This window comes from Engraulis encrasicolus, unplaced genomic scaffold (assembly GCF_034702125.1).
Source record: "Engraulis encrasicolus isolate BLACKSEA-1 unplaced genomic scaffold, IST_EnEncr_1.0 scaffold_25_np1212, whole genome shotgun sequence".
Classification (NCBI taxonomy): Eukaryota; Metazoa; Chordata; class Actinopteri; order Clupeiformes; family Engraulidae; genus Engraulis; species Engraulis encrasicolus.
In genome coordinates this window covers 95,001-116,558 of record NW_026945544.1, presented here as the reverse complement: position 1 = coordinate 116,558, position 21,558 = coordinate 95,001, and the positions used below count along the sequence as shown (strand labels likewise).

Sequence of the window (21,558 nt, the reverse complement as noted above, 5' to 3'; positions counted from 1 at the left end):
GTGTGTGTGTGTGTGTGTGTGTGTGTGTGTGTGTGTGTGTGTGTGTGTGTGTGTGTGTGTGTGTGTGTGTGTGTGTGTGTGTGTGTGTGTGTGTGTGTGTGTGTGTGTGTGTGTGTGTCCATAAATGTGTCTATCCATCTGTGTTTATCCATGTACTATATGGCCACGTGTATGTGTCTGCTGTATGTATGCATCAGGGATGGAAATAAGCACCCGTCCACCTGCCAATGACTGGTAAATTTCAGCGGTGACTGGTAAATTTTTCAACCTACCAGTCACTTTGACTAGCAAAAACAGTGAATGACTGGTAGATTTTGAAATCTACCTGCCACCGTGACTGGTGGGGAAAAAAACTTAAGTTCCACCCCTGGTATGCATACTCATACACATACCCATCACCTGATTCAGGTGCTGAGCCTGGATCTACACGGGGTGGACTTTTCTCTGCTGTCTCCTCTGGCTCTGGCTGTGTCTGGTGGTCCAGAGTCCCAGGCCCAGGATGACCCAGCTCTGCTGACTCTGCTGCCCGAGGCCAGGAGAGGGAAAGCAGGCTTGACAGGCGGCGGGACCTGCCCCCTGGTGTCAGGGACCCCGCTGGGCCTTATGGCCTACCTGTATGCCAGGTGAGCTGTCACACATTGGTGCAAAATGAACACACACTCATAAATATGCAAGTACAAACATAATACATGTACACATATGCACACATAGGCATGCGTGCACACACACACTCTCTCTCTCTCTCTCTCTCTCTCTCTCTCTCTCTCTCTCTCTCTCTCTCTCTCTCTCTGTGCCCACCCTCGTTTTTCTGGCACATTTATAAAAACTCACAATTCTACAACTCAGTTTACGTTTATATTTTAAATCTCTTAAGTGCTTATATATGAGAAGGACTCTTGCTTCACAGTTGCTATTATTTTATTTTGCCATTCAAGTAATGAACAACCCCCCTGTTTCTTATCTCCCTGATATGTGTGACTGTGTAGAGATGCTCACATGGAGGGCTACGTCCAGCAGTTTCTCTACACCTACCGCTACTTCTGCAAGCCCGAAGACTTGCTGCAGTTCCTAATGGCCACCTTCAGGAGAGTGGCAACGTGAGTACCTCAAGGCCTAACAGTTAGGGAGTTGGTCTTTCAATCTGAGGGTTGTAGGTTCGAATCCCACCTGATCACTCCCTACACCTGCATCCATGGCTGAAGTGCCCTTGAGCAAGGCACCTAACCCCACATTGCTCCAGGGACTCTAACCAATACCCTGAAAAATAGTAAATGTAAGTCGCTCTGAATAAAAGCGTCTGCTAAATGAAATGTAATGTAATGTAATCAAATGGGGACACACTGTCTTTTTCCATTTGTGCTTACCATCATTTGCGTACCATATCAATTGTGTGAAGCAGCACAAGTTCTCATCACTCACAACTGAATTTGCTATCATTTGGTATGCAGGGCCTTACTTATGTATGCAGAGATCATTTAGCATTTAGTCTAAGAAAGAACAAGCTGTCCTATTTTTACGTGTTTTGTCACATATTGAAGGCAAGATACTGTTAAAACACATCATCGGCGCATCAGCATTTCCATGGCTGCCGTATTACTTTATATTTTACATTTATTATACATAATACATTTACCTATATCATATGTATTGCATATGTATTGCTCACTGAACCAGCTTGCATAAAAAATCACTACTGTAAAGCATGCATCAAACAATTTTGTACGGGCAATGGGAGATGTTGCACCCTAAGGTGCCCGCCCATAGATGGGCTTGCATCTCGCTTGTATAGGGACCTGGGATCTAGTCCAACCGGTCACATCCCAACACTACCCCGCCTCTTTCTCCCTCTAGCTTCCTGTCTTATCTGTCATAATAAAAGCAAAAATTTAATTAAAAAATACATAGTTATATCATCAAACATCATATTTATTCATTCTGATTCTCAGGGAAAACCACGATGACCCGTCCTCTGACTCAGCTAAGGTGTATAACCGCACTCTGGACCTGCTGTACAGCTGGGTGGAGGACTGCAGGCTGGTGGACTTCTGCAGCCGGCCCCAGATGCAGCACACCCTCTCCAGCTTCCTCAGCGACGAGGTGAGGGGGAGGCTCTGGAGCAAACAGGCTATTTCTAGGTCAGGCCAACTATGTATGTAGGGTATAGGCCTTTAACTGTGCAGTCAGGTTTGGAAAGGAGTGTGTAGAGCTAAGTCAGTGTGGTTCATGTGCAGCATCTGCTGGCCAAAGCAGCATCTTATAAGGATGCATTCATGCTTGCATGTACAGTATGTATGTGCGCGCTCACACGCACACACACACACACACACACACACACACACACACACACACACACACACACACACACACACACACACACACACACACACACACACACACACACACACACAAAGAGAGAAAGAGGCATACAAAGACTACCCCATACCCAATCTCATTAGTGTATGTCATTGCAGACAATTGAGGGCTGATTTTATTTACCACACACAGAGTAGTATAACATACAGTGAAGTGACAGGATTACACATTTCACAGCCCTCAGTAGATGTTGCCAAGCAGGAACACTTCACCAGTGGACTCTATTACAGTTTTTGCGACTCCTTTGTAAACAATATAATACAATATAGAATATGACACTATTCTATAGCCTAACACTATTTTACAACCACCTCTCCAGTTAGTGACATTTGACACTGATCCTCAGCTTTACCTTTTATTCTTTGAAATGTGTTACATTTTTGAAAAGGGTCTTTCATTTTGCTACTGTGAGGACCTGTTTGCATTTTGGGCAAGCAGTAGTTGAATTTGTTTGCATTTTTTGGAAGAAAAAAAAGATCCTGCATATTCCTTACATGGGTAAGGCTTCAGCTTTGTTTCTATTTTACCACCAGGTGGCGCCACTGGACAGCAGAGCAGAGAGCCTACTGGCAGTTCTACAGGGCGAGCCTGGAAGGAGATGGAACCAGGGGGAGTCTGCGCCCGGCCTTAGCCCAGATTTTGCTCTCGAGGACGGGGACGCTCTTCACGCCCTCGCCAGGAGCTCGTCTGTGGACGACGGAAGCAAAAAGGTCTGCCTGTGTGACTTCCTGGTGCTCCATTGAAGTGGATAGTGATTACGAGTCGGGGCTGAGACTGTGATATGCTTATGATGTCGACGATGATGTTGAATTCCCTTCTAGCCAGCCAGCTAGATGCCCCAAAATTGAGCACTTGTGTTTTACTGATTACACAGAAATGGGAAAAAACTGGCCAAAGGGATAAACAACAGCTGTTCTTTGAAGCAGTCTTATTGAAGTTTATCGTTATTCCTCTCACTCTCTCTCTTTCTCTCTCTCTCTCTCTCTCTCTCTCTCTCTCTCTCTCTCTCTCTCTGTGTTTGCTGGTATGTTGGAGTAGGTCAGTAGTAAAGTAGTTTGTGGGGTTCTTATTCTGTATGTCTGTGTCTGGTGGTATGTAACTATGCATCCATCCATTTAAAAAGTGTGCGCTTGTAAGGCTTGGGAAAAAAATAAGGAAAGAAAGCAAAGGAAATTGTCATCTCATACAGAGGAGAGGAAGAGTGTCTGTGAGGCGATTAAAAAAAGAAAGACAACTGTTGAGTGCTTCTTTATTTATAGGCTTTGATGTTCTTCAGTGACACAGTTAAGCACCCAGTGTTATGCATTTAGTATTAGAGGTTGTTGATCACGCTTCCTGATTTTTTTATGCTTGTACTAGGGCTTTCAGTGGCGCCTGTCTCGCATGGTGGAACCGCAGCCCAAGGAGCCGGTGTACTCCATTGCGGCAGCCCTGCCCCGGCCCTGCTACTCGTCCCTGGTGAAGCACATGTCCCCCTCTCCCCCCTGCTCCCTGGGGGCCCTGGCTGCCTCACCGTGCCCTCTCCGGCCGGAGGAGAGGGTGCCCTTCAACCAGCAGCTGCACAGCGCCCTGCACACCGCTCAGCAGCTAACACTGCTGGAACAGGTATATGCAGGCATACACAAACAGACACACACATATACAGTACACACACACATGCACGCACACACACACACACACACGCACACACACACACACACACACACACACACGCACAGACACACACAGACACACACACTGTTGGGAAAGTTACTCAAAAACTGTAATGCACTACTTATTACATGTTACTGTCATTTAAAAGTAATGCCTTACATTACAACATTACTTTTTTTTTTAAAGTAAGGCATTACACTACTTTTGCATTACTTTTAGTTTAGCCAAAATGACTGGAAATAAGGATTTGTCAATCTACAGTGCAAATCTATGAGGTGGCATGACTTTCACCTGCCATCCACAAGTCATTTTGGAAGCCTGCAGACTGAAAACCAACATTTTCAGGAATTCACCAATACAATGATTAATCCTTTCTCTTCTTACCACACCTTACCATGCACACCAGCGCCGGTTTTTTATCTATTACGGACGCATGCAGCACAGGCTCCGTTGCACTTGGCTGAAACATAAAGCCACCTCACTGCACTACGAGTTTGAAAATTATTATTGATAAAAGACCAGATGCATTGCTACAGTAGGCCCATTTTGAATATTAATTATATACAGCTCACCGTGGAAAATCAATGAACGAAATTATAGGCGAAAAAAATGATTGCGAGGATACCAGCCAGTCAGTTTGCAAGCTCGTGGCTCGCCTGAATCATGTGACTTCGTGCGGAGATCAGTTTGTCACTCACTCACAACTCTAGAACTATTCTTTACGCGCGCTCAGTCAGCACCGCGGCCAGCATATTCTGCGACTTTGCGCAAACAGCTAGTTCTATTCATGCAACTATTGCGCTGGAATTTACAGTGATTGGCTACAGAGTGATGCAACGACAGCAAGCATGTTCAATTTCACTACTTTGACAGGCGAGCGTATACAGGGTCCCCGCGGTGCATTAAAAAGTATTAAAAAGCATTACATTTAGAACATGTGATTTAAGGCCGTGAAAAGCATTAAATTTAGCTATTTTTTGAGGTGTGGCATTAAATATGAAAAAGCCTGGCATTAAATTTCACCCAGACACAATGTATTAAAATATAGATGCCTGCACAGTCTTCCGTAAAAACATTGTTTCATAACTATAAGGCGGCAACAAGGTTTCGAGACTGTCAGTCATGCCTGGGGTAAACGATGCACTCGATAGTGACAGGCCCGCCGGGGTAGCAGACCCTATCGTTCGGATCCCCCTACTGGATGATGGCGATGGATGGCTGACTTAGTAGGCTAAATCCCATCCACCACAGTGCGTGTGACTGACCGCAGTACAGTTGAAAGTGAAACTTGTTAAATTTCATCAACCAATATGCAGCGTGGAAGCTATATCTGTGGTGCCAGTTTACTCGTCGAAAGCGTAAGTCTTAAAATGACTGCATTGTTTTCAAACTTTGTATCTCGTCATCTAGCCTGCTCGTGCTCTATAATACTCTCTCCTAATTTTAGCCATGCCCTCTCGTTTAGGTTTGTGTTTCCTAACGCATATAATTTCATGAATGTATGATGAATGCATTCATACAATATGCTACTTCAAAGTGTCCTCGAGCTTCGTGGTGTATTATTTGATGCTGTCAGATGCTAATGCAATCCGAAGTGAGCACGAGTGTTGTGAAGTTGCAAGCGGTGGAAATGCGTTGTAACATAAATCGGGCGAGTAACGGAGTGTTTTCTACGAGGCTAAATGTCGCAATGAGGATATGCGAGGATGTCCAAATCGGTAACCGCGTGGTGTTTGCATCGCTATTCCAGTCGCCGCGTGTCCGCGGTTAGGGAAATGTTTGTGGAATTCATATCAAGTTCCACTGCTGCTGTTTCTTTGCTCCCACTCTGAAGAACGACTTGCTAAACTGAAAGTAGAACGCCTACTGTCTCTATGATGGAACAGGGGGGAACAAACAGGAGGAGCAGTCCAGAGCTGAGCAGTCGTTCTTTTTTAACCCTTTTGACGCCACAGGTGTTATCTCTCCTAGACTAAGGTGCACTGCGCTCCAATATTTATCCATTATAAAAGATGAATTGTTGGTCCATTTTTAATTTTTATATTGAAGGTATTTCATGAAATGTCATCAAACTTTTCAAATATACACAATTTTGAAATTGTTTCAGTTTTGGATGACTTTTTGGTTAATGATGTTTTAATCTAATGGGTAGTGTGTGTGCGCGCCACCTCACTCTTTTGTTGTCATCTCTATGGTTAAATTAAGCACTCACAATGACTAGGGTATTAGAGTTTGGGCCCACCTATGCAGCAGCCAAATCAACTGAAAGAATATTTTAGCACATGGAGTTACACAGATGATGGCTACTTGATTTGAAATTATAATGAATTATCTAAGGAAGGGGCCGATTTCATGACAACTCCCACATCATACAGAAACCTCTTTGACAAGTCATGACAAACATCTGGTGCAGAAAGTGACTAGGGAGCAGGCAATGAGAATAAAATAACACAGTGAGCAGTGTGAATGTATGTATTACATTACATTATAGCAATGTAATAACAATAGCAATATTATACCATGTAACACACACACAAGCACACCCGTGTAGTGGTATTAATTTTACTGTTGGAGGTATTAAAAATGGTATTAAAAAGCATTAAATTGGGTGATGAAAAATGTGCAGATACCCTGGTATAATATTTTATTTCAAATGGATTTATTTCAATTTTAGTGATGTTTAGTTGAACAAAAGTGAGGGGGGTGCAACGTACTCGTCCCCCCCATCGGATACCCTGCCGTGTCCCTGTCTCGTGCGAATGGGATGCATCCCCTCCTTTCCTGACTAATTTGGTGGTGCTATGGCACCTCTTCAAATCGTCAAATTGTTTGTAGGCTACTGTTTTTCGACGTGGAAAGCGGTTTGGGTTTCAAGTACAGTGTGCATTTAACTGAAATGTTCTTGGCGTCCTTATTTTCAATGAAGTCAAAGTAGTGGGCATATAGTCTACCCATCTTGAAAACGAGCAAGCTGGATCTTCTGGATCGGTCATCCTTTGTCAGCCTGCCATTTCGAGAGACGAAGCGTGAAAGAGGAAGCAATGTTCTGCGTGGAACTTTAAAATCTCTGCGCGGACGTATGCAATAGCTGATCTCGCTGTGATCCGCGAACATTGTATAAAGAAAACAAAATACCCACACAAAATTTAGGTGAAAAAATGCGTTGTAATGTGCAAGTTACTTGCATTGTAAAGAGGACATATTACCAATTTCCCCCCTGTAATCCGTTACATTACTGCGTTACTCAAAAATGTAATGCATTACAGTAATTAGTTACTTTTGTAACGCGTTACTCCCAACACTGCACATATAGTACAAACACACACACACACACACACACATACAGTACACATACACACACACACAAACACACACAGTACACACACAGTACACATACACACACACGCATGCACGCACACACACACACACACACACGCGTGCGCACACACACACACACACACACACACACACACACACACACACACACACACAAACACACACACACACACACACAAACACACACACACACACACACACACACACACACACACACACACACACACATACACACACACACAAGCAGATACTGAACATATTGTACTGTACAATACAAACACAATATCCCAGACTCCCTGCGATGTGCATTTGACAGTACCGGCAATTGCAAATGACAGTAAGTGAATGACAGAGAGGTATAGGGATATCAAACTCTCATCAGCTTGATAACTGTTACTACTATGATCATGAAGTAAGACTTCATGTTCACATTCAAAGAACAGACGGAACTGTTCAACCCAGTGTTCTAACAGTTCAAGTAATGTGTGATATAATTTGTACAATTAACATATGAGGAGGTCTTTTCCAAAATGAGATATCCATTTTATAAAATGTTGGGAAATTGACATTTTTGTATTGGGCATTCCATTGAATTGCATTGCAAAATGCATTTTATAGAGGTTCAAAAAGTAAGTTCTCAAAACATTTGAATGGCAAGAATTCACACATAGATGATAGGACATATTAACAACAGTCAATTCCAATATTAAAATGCAAAAAGTCAAAAATGGTGGATATAGCGTTTTGGAAAAGAGCTCTTCATATTTTGACATATGCCGAAGGGGGATCACTGTAACCGTGTGATAATCAAGGGTGTCAGCATGATATTACTGTAAACAACAAACAGGATTGAGTGACATGCAGTGAAATCTGTGCAAGTACACTGTCTTTGCCTGCAGAGGGAGACAAATCCTCAGTATTACACTCAAATATTCTCTATACTTGGACACAGTAGAACAGAGAAAGCACATTTCCCCTGCTGTAGTGATGGGTAGAGTAGAGTATTATATCAATAATGAAACAGTTTTGGGAAAGTTGACAGTCACATATCAATGGTCTAAACATAGCCAACCAGCCCCACATATATTATATGTTTAGACCCTTTTTGGAAATCATACATTCATTTTCTTTTCTATTTCCGTGTTAGGGGAGAGCAGGGTGACGTGAGACTTTGGGAAATGTGAGACACCCCCTGTATTTACGTATTGGAACAAATTTGTGATCATTTGAACATTATTTCTTCAGCTCCATCCCAATTCCCCATTGCCAGAAAGGAAAATGGGTTTGGTGCTGGGGTAATCATTTAGAAATTGATTTCATTTAAAAGCCCGCAACCCAGAATAGAATAGTTGCCACAGACCATTTGTACGTTGCAGTCCAGTTCTAATTGTAAGCCTTTTTGTTTGATCTGCTGACCCACACTCTTCAATATACCCCATATATTTCCATGTCACGTTTTGGTGCTTTGGTGGTGTGGACATGTTAACTCACCAGAAGTGAAACCTCATTGAAAATGAATGGGGTTTTATTTCTGGTGAGTTAGAATTAGACAGGTGAGTTAGCATCAAAACATGGCATGAAAATTTACGGGGCATGTTGAAGAGTGAAGTGTGGATCACCAGATCAAACAAACAAAATGCAATGCCTCTGCCATTGACCTGTGATTTTATTACAATATTCTAATAATGTGAATTCATCAATTCATTTTTTTTTTTAGCTGGAAGGCCTAAATATGTAAAAAAATAAACAAATTAATGATTGGAATAGATTGAAATGTGAGCAATGCATCTATACAATCCATGAAAGTTAAACATTCTTAATGGAATTATGGAAATAAATCAACTTTTCCATGATATTCTAATAATAAGTATCTAGACATCTAAAGCTAAACTGCTCCAGGTGAGGATTATAATCTCGACATTGCTCAGCCTGTACTTCCTTCTTTACCATGACAATGCCTGCATACACTGGTACATCAACGCCAAGTCCCTTTTACATTTTTCATCCTATAGTCTAGGCAGGATTTCTGAAAAGGTGCTTATTTAAGGTCCTGAAGGCAAATCATGTTAATTTTCGGCATACAACTGATTTAGGGGTATTCAAGGGTGCTGAATCCAAATCTGCCGTATGCCGGACGCAAAAATGTACCGAAATGCCTCAAAACGGGCAAAATCCAATATGGCCGCCGCCACAGTTTTAAAATCCTGCAATCACTTTTCTTTTGGACTAAATAAGGTATGAATTTGAAATTAGCACTTATTTTTATGTTTTCATCATGGGGAAAGCCATTATGTAATCAGATTTAAGCTCAGATTCGAGGAAAATGCTTATGTCATTGGCTGGCAGCCATTTTAAAAGCAGAGAGCCTCATATTGTCAACGATTTTTAACATTTTTACTAATCTTTCAAGATCCACAGAAAAAAATGCTCTTTGTCTCTGTGAACACAAATACTACAGAAAACTACACTGAACTGTCTACTTTCACCTGAAAAAAGAAGTTTGTACCTCCCTTTTTCCATTCTTTAGTTATGGGCAGTAGAACATGGGATGACACCACAAAAAAACACTGATTTTTGACCCCAAAATACTGCACTTCTCACTGCCCATATTTTTGCTTTAAGGACATATTGTCTTTGATAGTGTTCATGTTTGATATACAACATTTTCAGGGGGTTTGAAGGGTGCTTAATGCCTTTAATTTCCATAGTACATCAAAATGAAGGAATCCAATATGGCCGCCGTCACCAGTCTACAGTGTACATTTCTTTGATTACACAAGGTAAACTCTTAAGTACATTATGTAGCATCAGGTTTTCATACAAGGATAATTAATTTCCATACTCAGATTTAAGATAGATATCAAAGGAAATTATTTCAGTGTAGACTGAATTCATGTTTGCAACAGCAGATTACCTTTTCCATAAATTGACCATTTGTATTTAAATCTCTCCCTATTTCAATTACACTTTTAATGCATTATACCATGAAAAATGTTTCCACCTCAAACCACCTCACAATGTTTCCACACCTCTTCACCCATAAAAAATAAATGCACACAAGAGTCTGAAAGTCCCTAAATCGAATATTTTCTAATATTATCCTTTGTACAATGGGAATTACTTCATGTTTGCCGGTTTAATTGCTGTGCTCAGATCAGTGTATATCTAGGCCTATAAAGGGGATCAAGAGGCAGACTGATGTGAATAATATATAGAATAGAATAGAATAGAATAGAATAGAATAGAATAGAGTGTACAGATAAGGGAGTGGCATTGTGTGTGTGTGTGTGTGTGTGTGTGTGTGTGTGTGTGTGTGTGTGTGTGTGTGTGTGTGTGTGTGTGTGTGTGTGTGTGTGTGTGTGTGTGTGTGTGTGTGAATATATACATAAAGGACATACTCAGGCTGGTATTGCACATCAGTCATCCAAAGTTATTGCATAGATTGTCTTGCTTAATGTACATATTTCAGCTGAGATGGCCACTCTGTGACAATTATAACCATTAATTACAAGGCTGGCCTTTGTTCTGTAGTACGGCAAGAATTCAGCTCAACACATTGCACTGTATCAATTATTGCACAACAACCGGAGGATGGAAGGAGATCAGGGGAACAAGAGATTGTAATGAACAGTCAGACAGTCCATGTGTGTGAGATGTGGTTTTAGTCTTTGGTCCTTACTTTGATGATACATCTGTAGTGCCAATGATACATCTGTACAGACCCAAGAACTCAGAACCAGGATAATGTCCAAGACAATGTTATAGCTCTGTGACAGTGGGAAGTTCAGAGAGGGCTAGGTCTATTCTCGCTATAGGTGTGCCTCCTGAAGGCAGCAATGATCTCTTTGGTTTTCTTTTTATTGAAAGTGAAAGTGAAAAGTGAAAGCCCATTGGGAAACTCCAACTCCCATTGTCATTGTGACACAGCACTCCACAGCACACAAGTGAACACTGCACACTGCACACTACGAAATTGCATTCATGCCTCACCCGTGCAAGGGGGCAGCCCTCAGTGGCGCCCCATGGGAAGCAGTGCGGTGGGACGGTACCATGCTCAGGGTACCTCAGTCATGAAGGAGGATGGGGGAGAGAGCACTGTCTGGTTGATTACTCCCCCCACCAACCTGGCGGGTCGGGAGTGGAACCGGCAACCTCTGGGATGCAAGTCTGACGCCCTAACCGCTCACCCATGACTGCCCTTATTCAGAGTTAGAGAAATTTGTCTCGGTCTCTGTACACCAGGCTGCCACCTTCAGTCCCTTTTGCTGGTCATGCTGCAGTCATGGACAGATAGACTTTAGATGGGGGGCTCAGCATGCAGCCATGTGGGGATCCAGCCCTGCTGAACAGGGGAGCAGGAGGAAAAGAGAGTCAGTCTGTTATCTTCTGTTGGTAGAATTGTGCAAGTATAGACTTTAAATTGGCCTAGTTAAAATATACTGGAATGTACATCTGCAGTGTATCAATAACGATGCTCAGCTGGAGAGAGAGAGAGCCAATGGCAGGCAGAAGAGCAAGTGGTAGTTTTAAGGTGCCGAGGCACAGAAATGGGCACTTCCCTGTCTTTCTCACAGCACATGAACACAATATTCAAAAATGGACTGCTAATTAACCCATTTTGTCCTAAGCCCTTTTTGGGAAAGGGTGCCCTCTTCCTATTAAATCTGCAATGTCTCAGCCTCCGAAGCACATACAAACATAAAATGAGTTACATTTAAAAACCAATACCCTCCCCTTGCATTGTAATGTGTTCATTCAGCTCTAACATACCCACATAGTTAATAAAACAGCTAAAATCTCAAGATCCTGAAAAACCTATTTGTGTTTCCAGGACACAATGGGTTAAGTTATACGAGGAGGAGGTATCAAAAATCAGAATGTCCTTGCTGACTTGGAATGTCCTTTTTTGAATATTGTGTTCATGTGCTGTGAGAAAGACGAGGGTGCCCATTTCTATTAGCCTTGTGCACCATCCTACGTATTTCCGCCAAGAGACTTGACTCCACACTACTTCTGATACCAGTTTATATATATACCAAATCCTATATATGCACATACAGTCACCCTCCTCTACTCTAACCAAAATTGTTTACTTGGTATTTTAAATTAAAATATTTAAATTTTGTTTATAACCTGACTGCGAACCTAGCCGCGCACAACTCAGCCTCTGATTGTTGGAAACCGCTGTCTGTCAAAAAAAAATAGCTCACGTGGTTGGCTGCCAGTGTCTTGCCCCTCTTCATAACATTGTGTTAATAAACAATGAGAACCCATGTATAAGTGGCAGATACAGGAGCAGTGGGACTAAAGCCCTGTTCAATACCACCCATCCCACTTCGGTGACTGGCAGGAGGATAGGAAGGGGTATGTGTGCCTGACTCAATATAGAGATTTGATAATGTGGGGCATTTTATGTAACCATGTGACATCTGAATTAGATAGGACTGATCATTGCAAAACGCCATACTTTGCTTTTGTTGCATTTGCAGCAAAAGTGCCATGCAGTGCATGATATTGTGTGTCCTACCAAATCACTGGAGAGGAGGAGGTTGATAGGCCTAATTGTTGGGAAGGAGTTAGCATATATCAAGTAAATTCCTCACAATAACATAAACTGTTTTGATCCACGTTTCACCTTTCCACCATCGAAAGATATAATGTAAGCACCGCAATAAAATCGGCAAACAATGAATTCCTAATGCACAAAATGTAGATGTGCATATTATATTTAGGCACATTCAGACTTATGTGTGTAAATATGTCTCATAATGGAAGAGGTGGATTGAGGTGGACATATTGCATCATGTTATAATAAGCATTAAAATAAAAGTGGAAGTAGAGAAAACATTTTCATTCAAAAGAACAGCGTATTGACATGAAAGTCAACTGTCACTTGTAAACATGAATTCAACCTATGAAATCATGTCCTTTGATTCTAATCTTAAATCTGAGTATGGAGATGAATTCTCCATGTATGACAACCTATAGCTACAATGTAATTAAGAGTCCACCATGTCTGGTGATGGCGTCCATATTCGATTAATTCATTTTGAGGTAGGCCTATTAGAGAGGTTTTGAGCCTACTGTAATACACAGCATATTTGAATATTTGAATTAAGCACCCTTCAAACCCCTGAAAATGCTGCATATCAAACATGAACACTATCAAAGACACTTCATCCTTAAAGCAAAAATGTGGGAGATGAGACAAGTGCAGTATTTTGGGGTCAAAAAATATTATTTTTTGTGGTGTCACCCTATGTTCCTGTTGCAATCATGCATTCAGACTACATTGAAATAATTTTCTTTGATATCTATCTTAAATCTGAGTATGGAAATTAATTATCCCTGTATGAAAACCTAATGCTACATAATGTAAGAGTTTACCTTGTGTAATCAAAGAAATGTACACTGTAGACTGGTGACGGCGGCCATATTGGATTCCTTCATTTGATGTACTATGGGAATATAACACCCTTCAAACCCCCTGAAAATGTTGCACATCAAACATGAACACTATCAAAGACAATATGTCCTTAAAGATATGGGCAGAGAGAAGTGCAGTATTTTGGGGTCAAAAATCAGTGTTTTTTTGTGGTGTCATCCCATGTTCTACTGCCCATAACTAAAGAATGGAAAAAGGTAGACACAAACTTCTTTTTTCAGGTGAAAGTAGACAGTTCAGTGTAGTTTTCTGTAGTATTTGTGTTCACAGAGACAAAGAGCATTTTTTTCTGTGAATCTTGAAAGATTGGTAAAAATTTAAAAAATCGCAGGCAATATGAGGCTCTCTGCTTTTAAAATGGCTGCCAGCCAATGGCATAAGCATTTTCTTCCAAGCTGAGCTTACATCTGATGACATAAGGGCTTTCCCCATGTCTGAAAACATAAAAATAAGTGCTATTTTCAAATTCATACCTTATTTAGTCCAAAAGAAAAGTGATTGCAGGATTTTAACACGGTGGCGGCGGCCATATTGGATTTTGCCCGTTTGAGGCATTTCGGTACATTTTTGCGTCCGGCATACGGCAGATTTGGATTCAGCACCCTTGAATACCCCTAAATCAGTTGTATGCCGAAAATTAACATGATTTGCCTTCAGGTGTCAACTTTTTGGAAAAATGACCTTGACTACTATACTATGCTTTGCTAACAGATTGTGCTGTTGGAGGCTTAGTGCACTCAAGAAAAAAAAGTTGCTTGGAGTCTTCTCTGTAAAATGATGATGGCCAGGTCACCTCAAAACGAAAAATAATTTAAGTTATATCAAAGTACACATTATTAAAAACCATTCAGGAGAATAATTTCCCAGTTGTTGTAAAGTGCTTGACATAGCTTGAACCTGTGTCTCTGCATTTCCTCTTTTTCAGGAGATGTTCCACTGCTGTCACCCAGTTCACTTCCTCAACTCCAGGGCTCTAGGGGTCCGGGACAAGTCTGCTGGACTGACCAAGTGAGTCAATGCCCAAAATCACATGTCTCAAATGACTTCCACCCTAGCTGCATCAAAACCCCTACTTATTCAAAAGGAGACATGTTAATGAATAACGAAGTTATAATGTCAAGAAATATCATATAATGAAGTCAAGAAAGTTTTTTATGACTTTATTGCTCATTTTTTTGTCCTTGTTCACAACATTTTGTGTGCATTCCTGATTAAGGGTCCCTCTCTCTCTCTCTCTCTCTCTCTCTCTCTCTCTCCCTCTCTCTCTCTCTCTCTCTCTCTCCTTTTCAGATGCCTGTCATCTGAAGGCTTGGCTCCAGAGGGTGTCACTCATGTGCCATCCGAGGACTCAGCTCCACCACAAGAGTGTACTCTCCTCCATCTGCTCCGATATGCTGACAGCGTCACCAACTGGGTGTCTGCCGAGATCGTCATCTGTGACTCTGTCAAGGTGTGATGTCACCACACATCACATCGTTTCGCTCGTGGCCCCAGGCTCCGTTTGCCTTTCCATTGGCAGCACTCCGCAATCTGTCTAATTTCCATAGAAATAATGTGTGGGAAGGCTGATGAGGATGCATGAGAGCGTGACCGCCGATCCACTCGTCCACCTTGTAGCCGTGACATTCTTTGTTTTTCACTTTCTCATTGTTTGTCCTTTCTCTCTCTCTCTCTCTCTCTCTCTCTCTCTCTCTCTCTCTCTCTCTCTCTCACGCTCTCTCTCTATCCCTGCATATGATCCTTTCTATCTATTTCTGTGTGACTCTCTCTGCGCTCTCTCTCTCTGTTTTTGCACCCTTCTCATTCTATCCTTCTCTTTCACTTTCCTATCTGCCTCGGTACCCCTGTCTCAGTTTTTATTTCTTCTTGTCTCTAATTATTTTTCTTTCCCACTGTCTCCCTCTTTTCCTCTCCCTCGCTGGTGGTTGTTGCAGGCACAGACGGCTCTGCTGGCAAAGTTCCTAGCCGTGGCCAAGTGCTGCTATGAGTCCAGGAATTTCGCCACGGCCATGCAGATCCTTTCCGGATTGGAGAATGTCATCATTCGGCAATTACCCGTAAGGCTGGGCTGAGCATAACTGGTACATGATAGTGATGAGATTGGATGAATCACAGAGTGTCAGTGTAATAAGTGGGAGAGGTGTATTAGATTTTGTTTGAAGTACATATCTGGAGTGAGACTATGGTGTTTCGGCATCTGGCAATTACCTGGTGAGAGCAGGACTGCGCAGTGTATGGGCCATTATTTGGCCCAGACTAAGCCCAATTGGCCATGATGGGGACAGGATAGGGATGGGAGGCCACATGGGGAGGAAAGGACAGCTGAACTCCATGTATAGTATAGTTAAGTCCCATGCCAGTGTGTCCCCATAACACAGAAAGGTGCCAGCTCAGGACGCTCATACTGTATACTGCATTAAATTTGGGAGCAGCAAGTACTGTAGAGAGGGTTTCTATCTGAATAAATTCAGATACTCACGGTGTCTGGAGAATACCATCACTAAAGGGCCGTACACACACGTCGCTGCTAGTTACTCGCTCAGCGAATGAACTCAATAGAATGTCAATGTGTTCCAGCGAGACTAGCAGGCGAGTAGGCGAGTACTGTACAAGCGATGCGATGTGGGCGGATCCCGAGTTGAAAATATTTTATCTTCGAGCGAGGCGAGTAAGTGAGTAAGCGAGTAACCAATTGGAAGGCAGAGTTCGGTACTTCTCGCCTGTTCATTGGCAGTTAAAGCCGCGGGAACTTTCAGCGAACGTTCCATGAAAGAGAGGCGAGTAGAGAGTAGAGAGGTGAGTAGAGAGGCGAGCAAGCGAGAAGCTAGAAATAGCAGCGATGTGTGTGTACGGCCCTTAAGACAAGGCTAAAACGCAACTGGGCCTCATGAACCATAAATGTGCTGGTTGAATCCTATAGTGTAGTGATTCTCAAATTGTGTGCCGGGGCCCACTGGCTGGCTCCGAAGGTATTCCAAGTGGGCGTGGAAATTATTCTCTAAAAATCTAAATAGTGTGTGTGTGTGTGTGTGTGTGTGTGTGTGTGTGTGTGTGTGTGTGTGTGTGTGTGTGTGTGTGTGTGTGTGTGTGTGTGTGTTGCTGTTGACTATTCCTGAATTGTACAGTTTATTGGGTTGGAGGTGGGCTGTGAACGTTTGTGAACATTTCAAGTGGGCCCAAAGTTGAAATAGAGGCTGGGAACCCCTGCTGTAGTGGCTTAATTCCATGCCAGTCAACCCCCCACAATACAGAAAGGTGGCAGCTCAGAAACCCTGTAAATAGTGCAGTATGGAGAGCAAGAGTTCTGTTGGAATGGAAACGAGGGCGCAGTCCTTTTCCTTTTTTTCAGGCCAAACTAATTCTGCTTTCCCAGCGTCCTCCAGAAATGACTTCTTGATTGCCTCCTTTGTGCTGCTCAGTGTATTTAAATTTAAATTTGGAATTAATTTATTTAATCTAGAGGCGGCTTGGGTTGATATTGCTTATTTTTGTTTACGAGGAATACAGCTACGCGTGCAACATCATTTCTCGGGCAGGGAGAGAAAAAATATTTAATTTGCGCTGTGAATTAAGCCATGAGGCAGTGGTTATTAAGCCTGGTGTTTTTCTTGATTAAAAATTGTCACCAAAGTACGTCAGTAATAATAACTTTCACTTACAGTACACTTTCACTTACAGTACACACAACGAGAACAAATGTGTTTCTTTTTTTTCAATAATCAGCCACACTCACATGGCAAAATAAAAAAAACACAGTGTCCCTTTAATTTGGCTTCACACCTATCTTTCTCAACAGGCATGGAAGCATCTCAGTGCGAAAGTGTGTGAGATTGTGGAGGAGCTGCGAGCCGTTCAGGTGAGCTTTGGCCACGCATGAACAATCACTTCACCTTTTACAACTCTGAGAGGAGCCACATTTTACTGTGTGTTTACTAAGATACTGCCTGTGCGTACTTTCTGCACTGCTCTCGATAAATCTTTTGCAGGGGCGGATTTCTCTTTACAAGAGGCTAATGTGTCGTTAATGTCTCTGCACCGCCTATTTTGTTGCCATGCTTAGTCGATAATGAGGCTGTGCTCATGTCTTGTGTTACACCTTAACGTGAGGATTATTAGTGCAATCTACTAGTGATGGCCCATCAACACCTCGTAAAAGACACTTCCCTAATATTGCAACATTAGCCTAATAACCAGTGCCAATACCAACAGTGTTTCCCCCTGGTTATGTATGTAATTCCTTTCAGTGTAGGAATATTTTCATACACATGCCTCAGCAGCAATGGAGTCTTTAACTCATCACCCCCAGTATGATTAGGTAGGGGGATTCATTATGTGTTCTCAAATGGGAAATAGTCTGCCTTCTTTTACCTTTGGCTGCACAAATTGTAAACAAAAAAAACAAAAAAACATTAATGTAACACATCATCAGAGTCTCTTGCTTGCCGTAGCCCCTTAATGCACACTGTACCTCCTGTGGCACGCTGTAATAGTCTTTGAAAAGTGAACTACATTAGTACTACAATACTACTGAATGACATAATACAGGCCCTTTAGTAATGTACTACGACTTGGTCATTGCCATTCTGGTAACAGCAAATGTATAATGACTTGTCTTAACAGGTTAAATGAAAGAAAATGTCAGCTGAATTAGAGAAAAACATTGAAAGCAGTGGGAAAGAGTATTGACCTAGGAAGGAACAATAATGAGTATGGACTCTCGATGATACTAATGACGTGCAAACACCTTTAATTGCGCCTCACATCCCGCGCTAAATCTGTGTCATTAAGACACATATTAACACAGACAAAAACCCTCTAGAAAAAGGTTCATTTTTGCTTATGTTGTATCCTTTGGTTTCTATGGTCCTTGCGGTCGGTATTTTCTGTCAGTTGGATACTAGCACTAGTGTGTATACTGTAGTAGTAGTAGAGTTATTTATCGCGAAGGAAGTTAATAGGAAGTCCTGCCGCTTATTTAATATATGACCACCCGTTGTCCCTGGCCCAGGAGGATTGTACGTATTGTATGTATTGGTAGAGTAGAGTAACTTTATTGATCCCCAGGGGGAAATTCAGGAGAGTTTGCGCTGCGAGCAGGGTTCGAACCTACGCTGGGAAACCCCATTGGATTTCAAGTCCAACGCCTTAAAGCGATGGTTCGGAGTAGAATCACCCTAATGCCATTTGAACCGTGACACCCATCCACCTTTACACCCGAAGTGTTTTCTGCCGCAGGCTTACATCAACAGAGTTGCCGTGTTATTCGATGTTTATTCCGGTTAGCTTGACTCAAGCGCATATGGATACTGGGCACCGTCTCCAAACTTTCCCCACAAAAATAACATGTCATGACACCAAACTTCTGCAGTAGCACAAATATGGTCTGTACTCACGAAACGAAGCATTTGGAAGTTTGGAAATAGTCCAGGAGTTTATTATCATCAACACAAGCCGAATAGCTTCTCTGCTGCTAAAGCTGCGCCAACGTTACTTCCGTCATCTAAGACAAGCATGTAAGAGTCCTCAACGAAGCTCATAATATGCACAATGAAAAGTGAATTCAGCATCAGTATTGATAACGAAAATCCTTGTCTAATTGATAGTAGGTAAGATTTGAAATATCTTTTAAGTATTGCCTTGAAAATATAACCCTTAATCACAATTCAGTGAAAACTTTTTTAACACTCTCGTCTGGAAGTTTGTTGAAGACTTTTACGGGCTTGTCTCATATGACGGAAGTAACGTTGGCACAGCTTTAGCAGCAGAGAAGCTATTCAGCTTGTGTTGATGATAATAAACTCCTGGACTATTTCCAAACTTCCAAATGCTTGGTTTCGTGAGTACAGACCATATTTGTGCTACTGCAGAAGTTTGGTGTAATGACATGTTATTTTTGTGGGGAAAGTTTGGAGACGGTGCCCAGTATCCATATGCGCTTGAGTCAAGCTAACCGGAATAAACATCGAATAACACGGCAACTCTGTTGATGTAAGTCTGCGGCAGAAAACACTTCGGGTGTAAAGGTGGATGGGTGTCACGGTTCAAATGGCATTAGGGTGATTCTACTCCGAACCATCGCTTTAACCTCTCGGCCATCGCAGCTTAAGGGTGGGGTGCCCATTCAGATGACATTGCCCTGAGCTCTGACAGCGGCAGTGGCCCTGACCACCTTTATGTGTGCAATGTTACTATGTGTTCCTTCACATACATGCACTGACTACAACAAAATACATGAAGCGCTCTTTTCCAAAATGAGATATAATTGTATTGCAAAATGCATTTTATAGAGGTTTAAAAAGTATGTTCTGAAAACATTTGAATGGCAAGAATTCACACATAGATTATAGGACTTCTTAACAGTCAATTCCAATATTAAAATGCAAAAAGTCAAAAATGGTGGATATAGCGTTTTGGAAAAGAGCTCTTCACATGTATCTCCCTGTAAGTACAGCATGTCATGTCCCGCAGCTGTCCCTGCACCAACAGCCTATATAGCCTTGTGTTTCAAAGTAGCTGTATTTGCCATTCCGCTACATCCGACTGCACTTGCTTGCAGTTTTGCCAGATTGGGCTGTTTCCCGCCCAATTGGGCTGCTTTGGATGTCCGTCTGCGGGTAAAAATGGCATTTTGCAGGACAACCCGCCCAATTTTGCTCATAGAAATCAATAGAATTGGGCGGGATTTAGTGTTACCAGGCGGGTTTTGAGCTGTTTTTGGGCTGGAAATCATCAGCCTCATCTGGCAACCCTGCTTGCTTGTAGTCAGCAATGCATTCTGGGCTGCAAACATTGCTTTGCATGTCTCCTATGTTTCTGTTCATCTCAGGTGTTCCTGCGTAGCGACAGCCTGTGCCTGGTGGAGGGGGATCAGCTGCAGGTGAAGCCCACCCTCCCGGCGGCCCATATCCTGGCCCTGCACCTGCAGCAGCTGGAGATAGGAGCCTTCACGCTCACCACCGGAGCCTACAAGTGGCCCAAACTCAGGTGGGCATGGGTGTACAGGCGCGCGTGCACAAACACACACATGCACAGTCTGTGCGCCCTACTCTCAGACACACACATGCACACAGACACACAGACACACACGCACACACACAAACTAGGCTAGCTGTTAGTCAGTACAGAGGCCAAAAAGAGCATTTCAAATATAGATTTAAAAAAAAAACAAATTCCAAAAGTATAAAACTGAAGACTGGTTGTTGTCTTGTTAATATTGTGAATGTGTAATGCGCTGTTTGTTTTCTAAAAAAAAAGTATATATTTCATCATGCACCTCAGCGACCCCACAATAATTATTCAGAAATAGCATTAATAGTGCCATGCATAATGCTGCTGTGTATTCCTATGCTGTAATGAGCTTGGGGAACCAGATCATTTCACACCAATTAGGGCGATATAGATGGGAATAACAAACCCTGCCTGCGGTTGGTAGTTATGAAGGGGCTGTGTTGGAAATACATAGTTATTTCTGGACAGCTTTGGAAGTCTCTAGGCTGCATCCATTATCTGTAAATAAATCTTCCTTGCCCCCAACTTGTGAATAACGCACTGATCAGATATGGAAACGTGGATACAGCACCTTGGAATTGGAATAAATTTCAGACTTGATAATGCGTTTAGCTTGGAACATGCTTGGTGACCTCCTCTCTCTCTCTCTCTCTCTCTCTCTCTCTCTCCCTCAGCATATGTTCATGCTTTCCTTTCCAGTGTCCTAGATAAGACATCCCACCAACCGCCTTAGTGGAGCACTG

At 42.3% G+C, this 21,558-nt stretch overlaps 1 protein-coding gene across 1 annotated transcript in view; it reads left to right on the top strand.

Annotated features, from left to right (window-relative positions):
* The window catches only part of LOC134442845 (kinase non-catalytic C-lobe domain-containing protein 1), a 65,933-nt gene that overhangs the window by 41,824 nt on the left and 2,551 nt on the right, over positions 1–21,558 (top strand). Inside the window, exons 22-31 of the mRNA XM_063192797.1 lie at positions 409–623; positions 987–1,097; positions 1,947–2,097; positions 2,907–3,083; positions 3,733–3,978; positions 14,733–14,815; positions 15,098–15,257; positions 15,742–15,864; positions 17,604–17,663; positions 20,634–20,791. Of these exons, the coding sequence (XP_063048867.1) occupies positions 409–623; positions 987–1,097; positions 1,947–2,097; positions 2,907–3,083; positions 3,733–3,978; positions 14,733–14,815; positions 15,098–15,257; positions 15,742–15,864; positions 17,604–17,663; positions 20,634–20,791 (1,484 nt within the window). The remainder of the gene's footprint in view (positions 1–408; positions 624–986; positions 1,098–1,946; positions 2,098–2,906; positions 3,084–3,732; positions 3,979–14,732; positions 14,816–15,097; positions 15,258–15,741; positions 15,865–17,603; positions 17,664–20,633; positions 20,792–21,558) is intronic.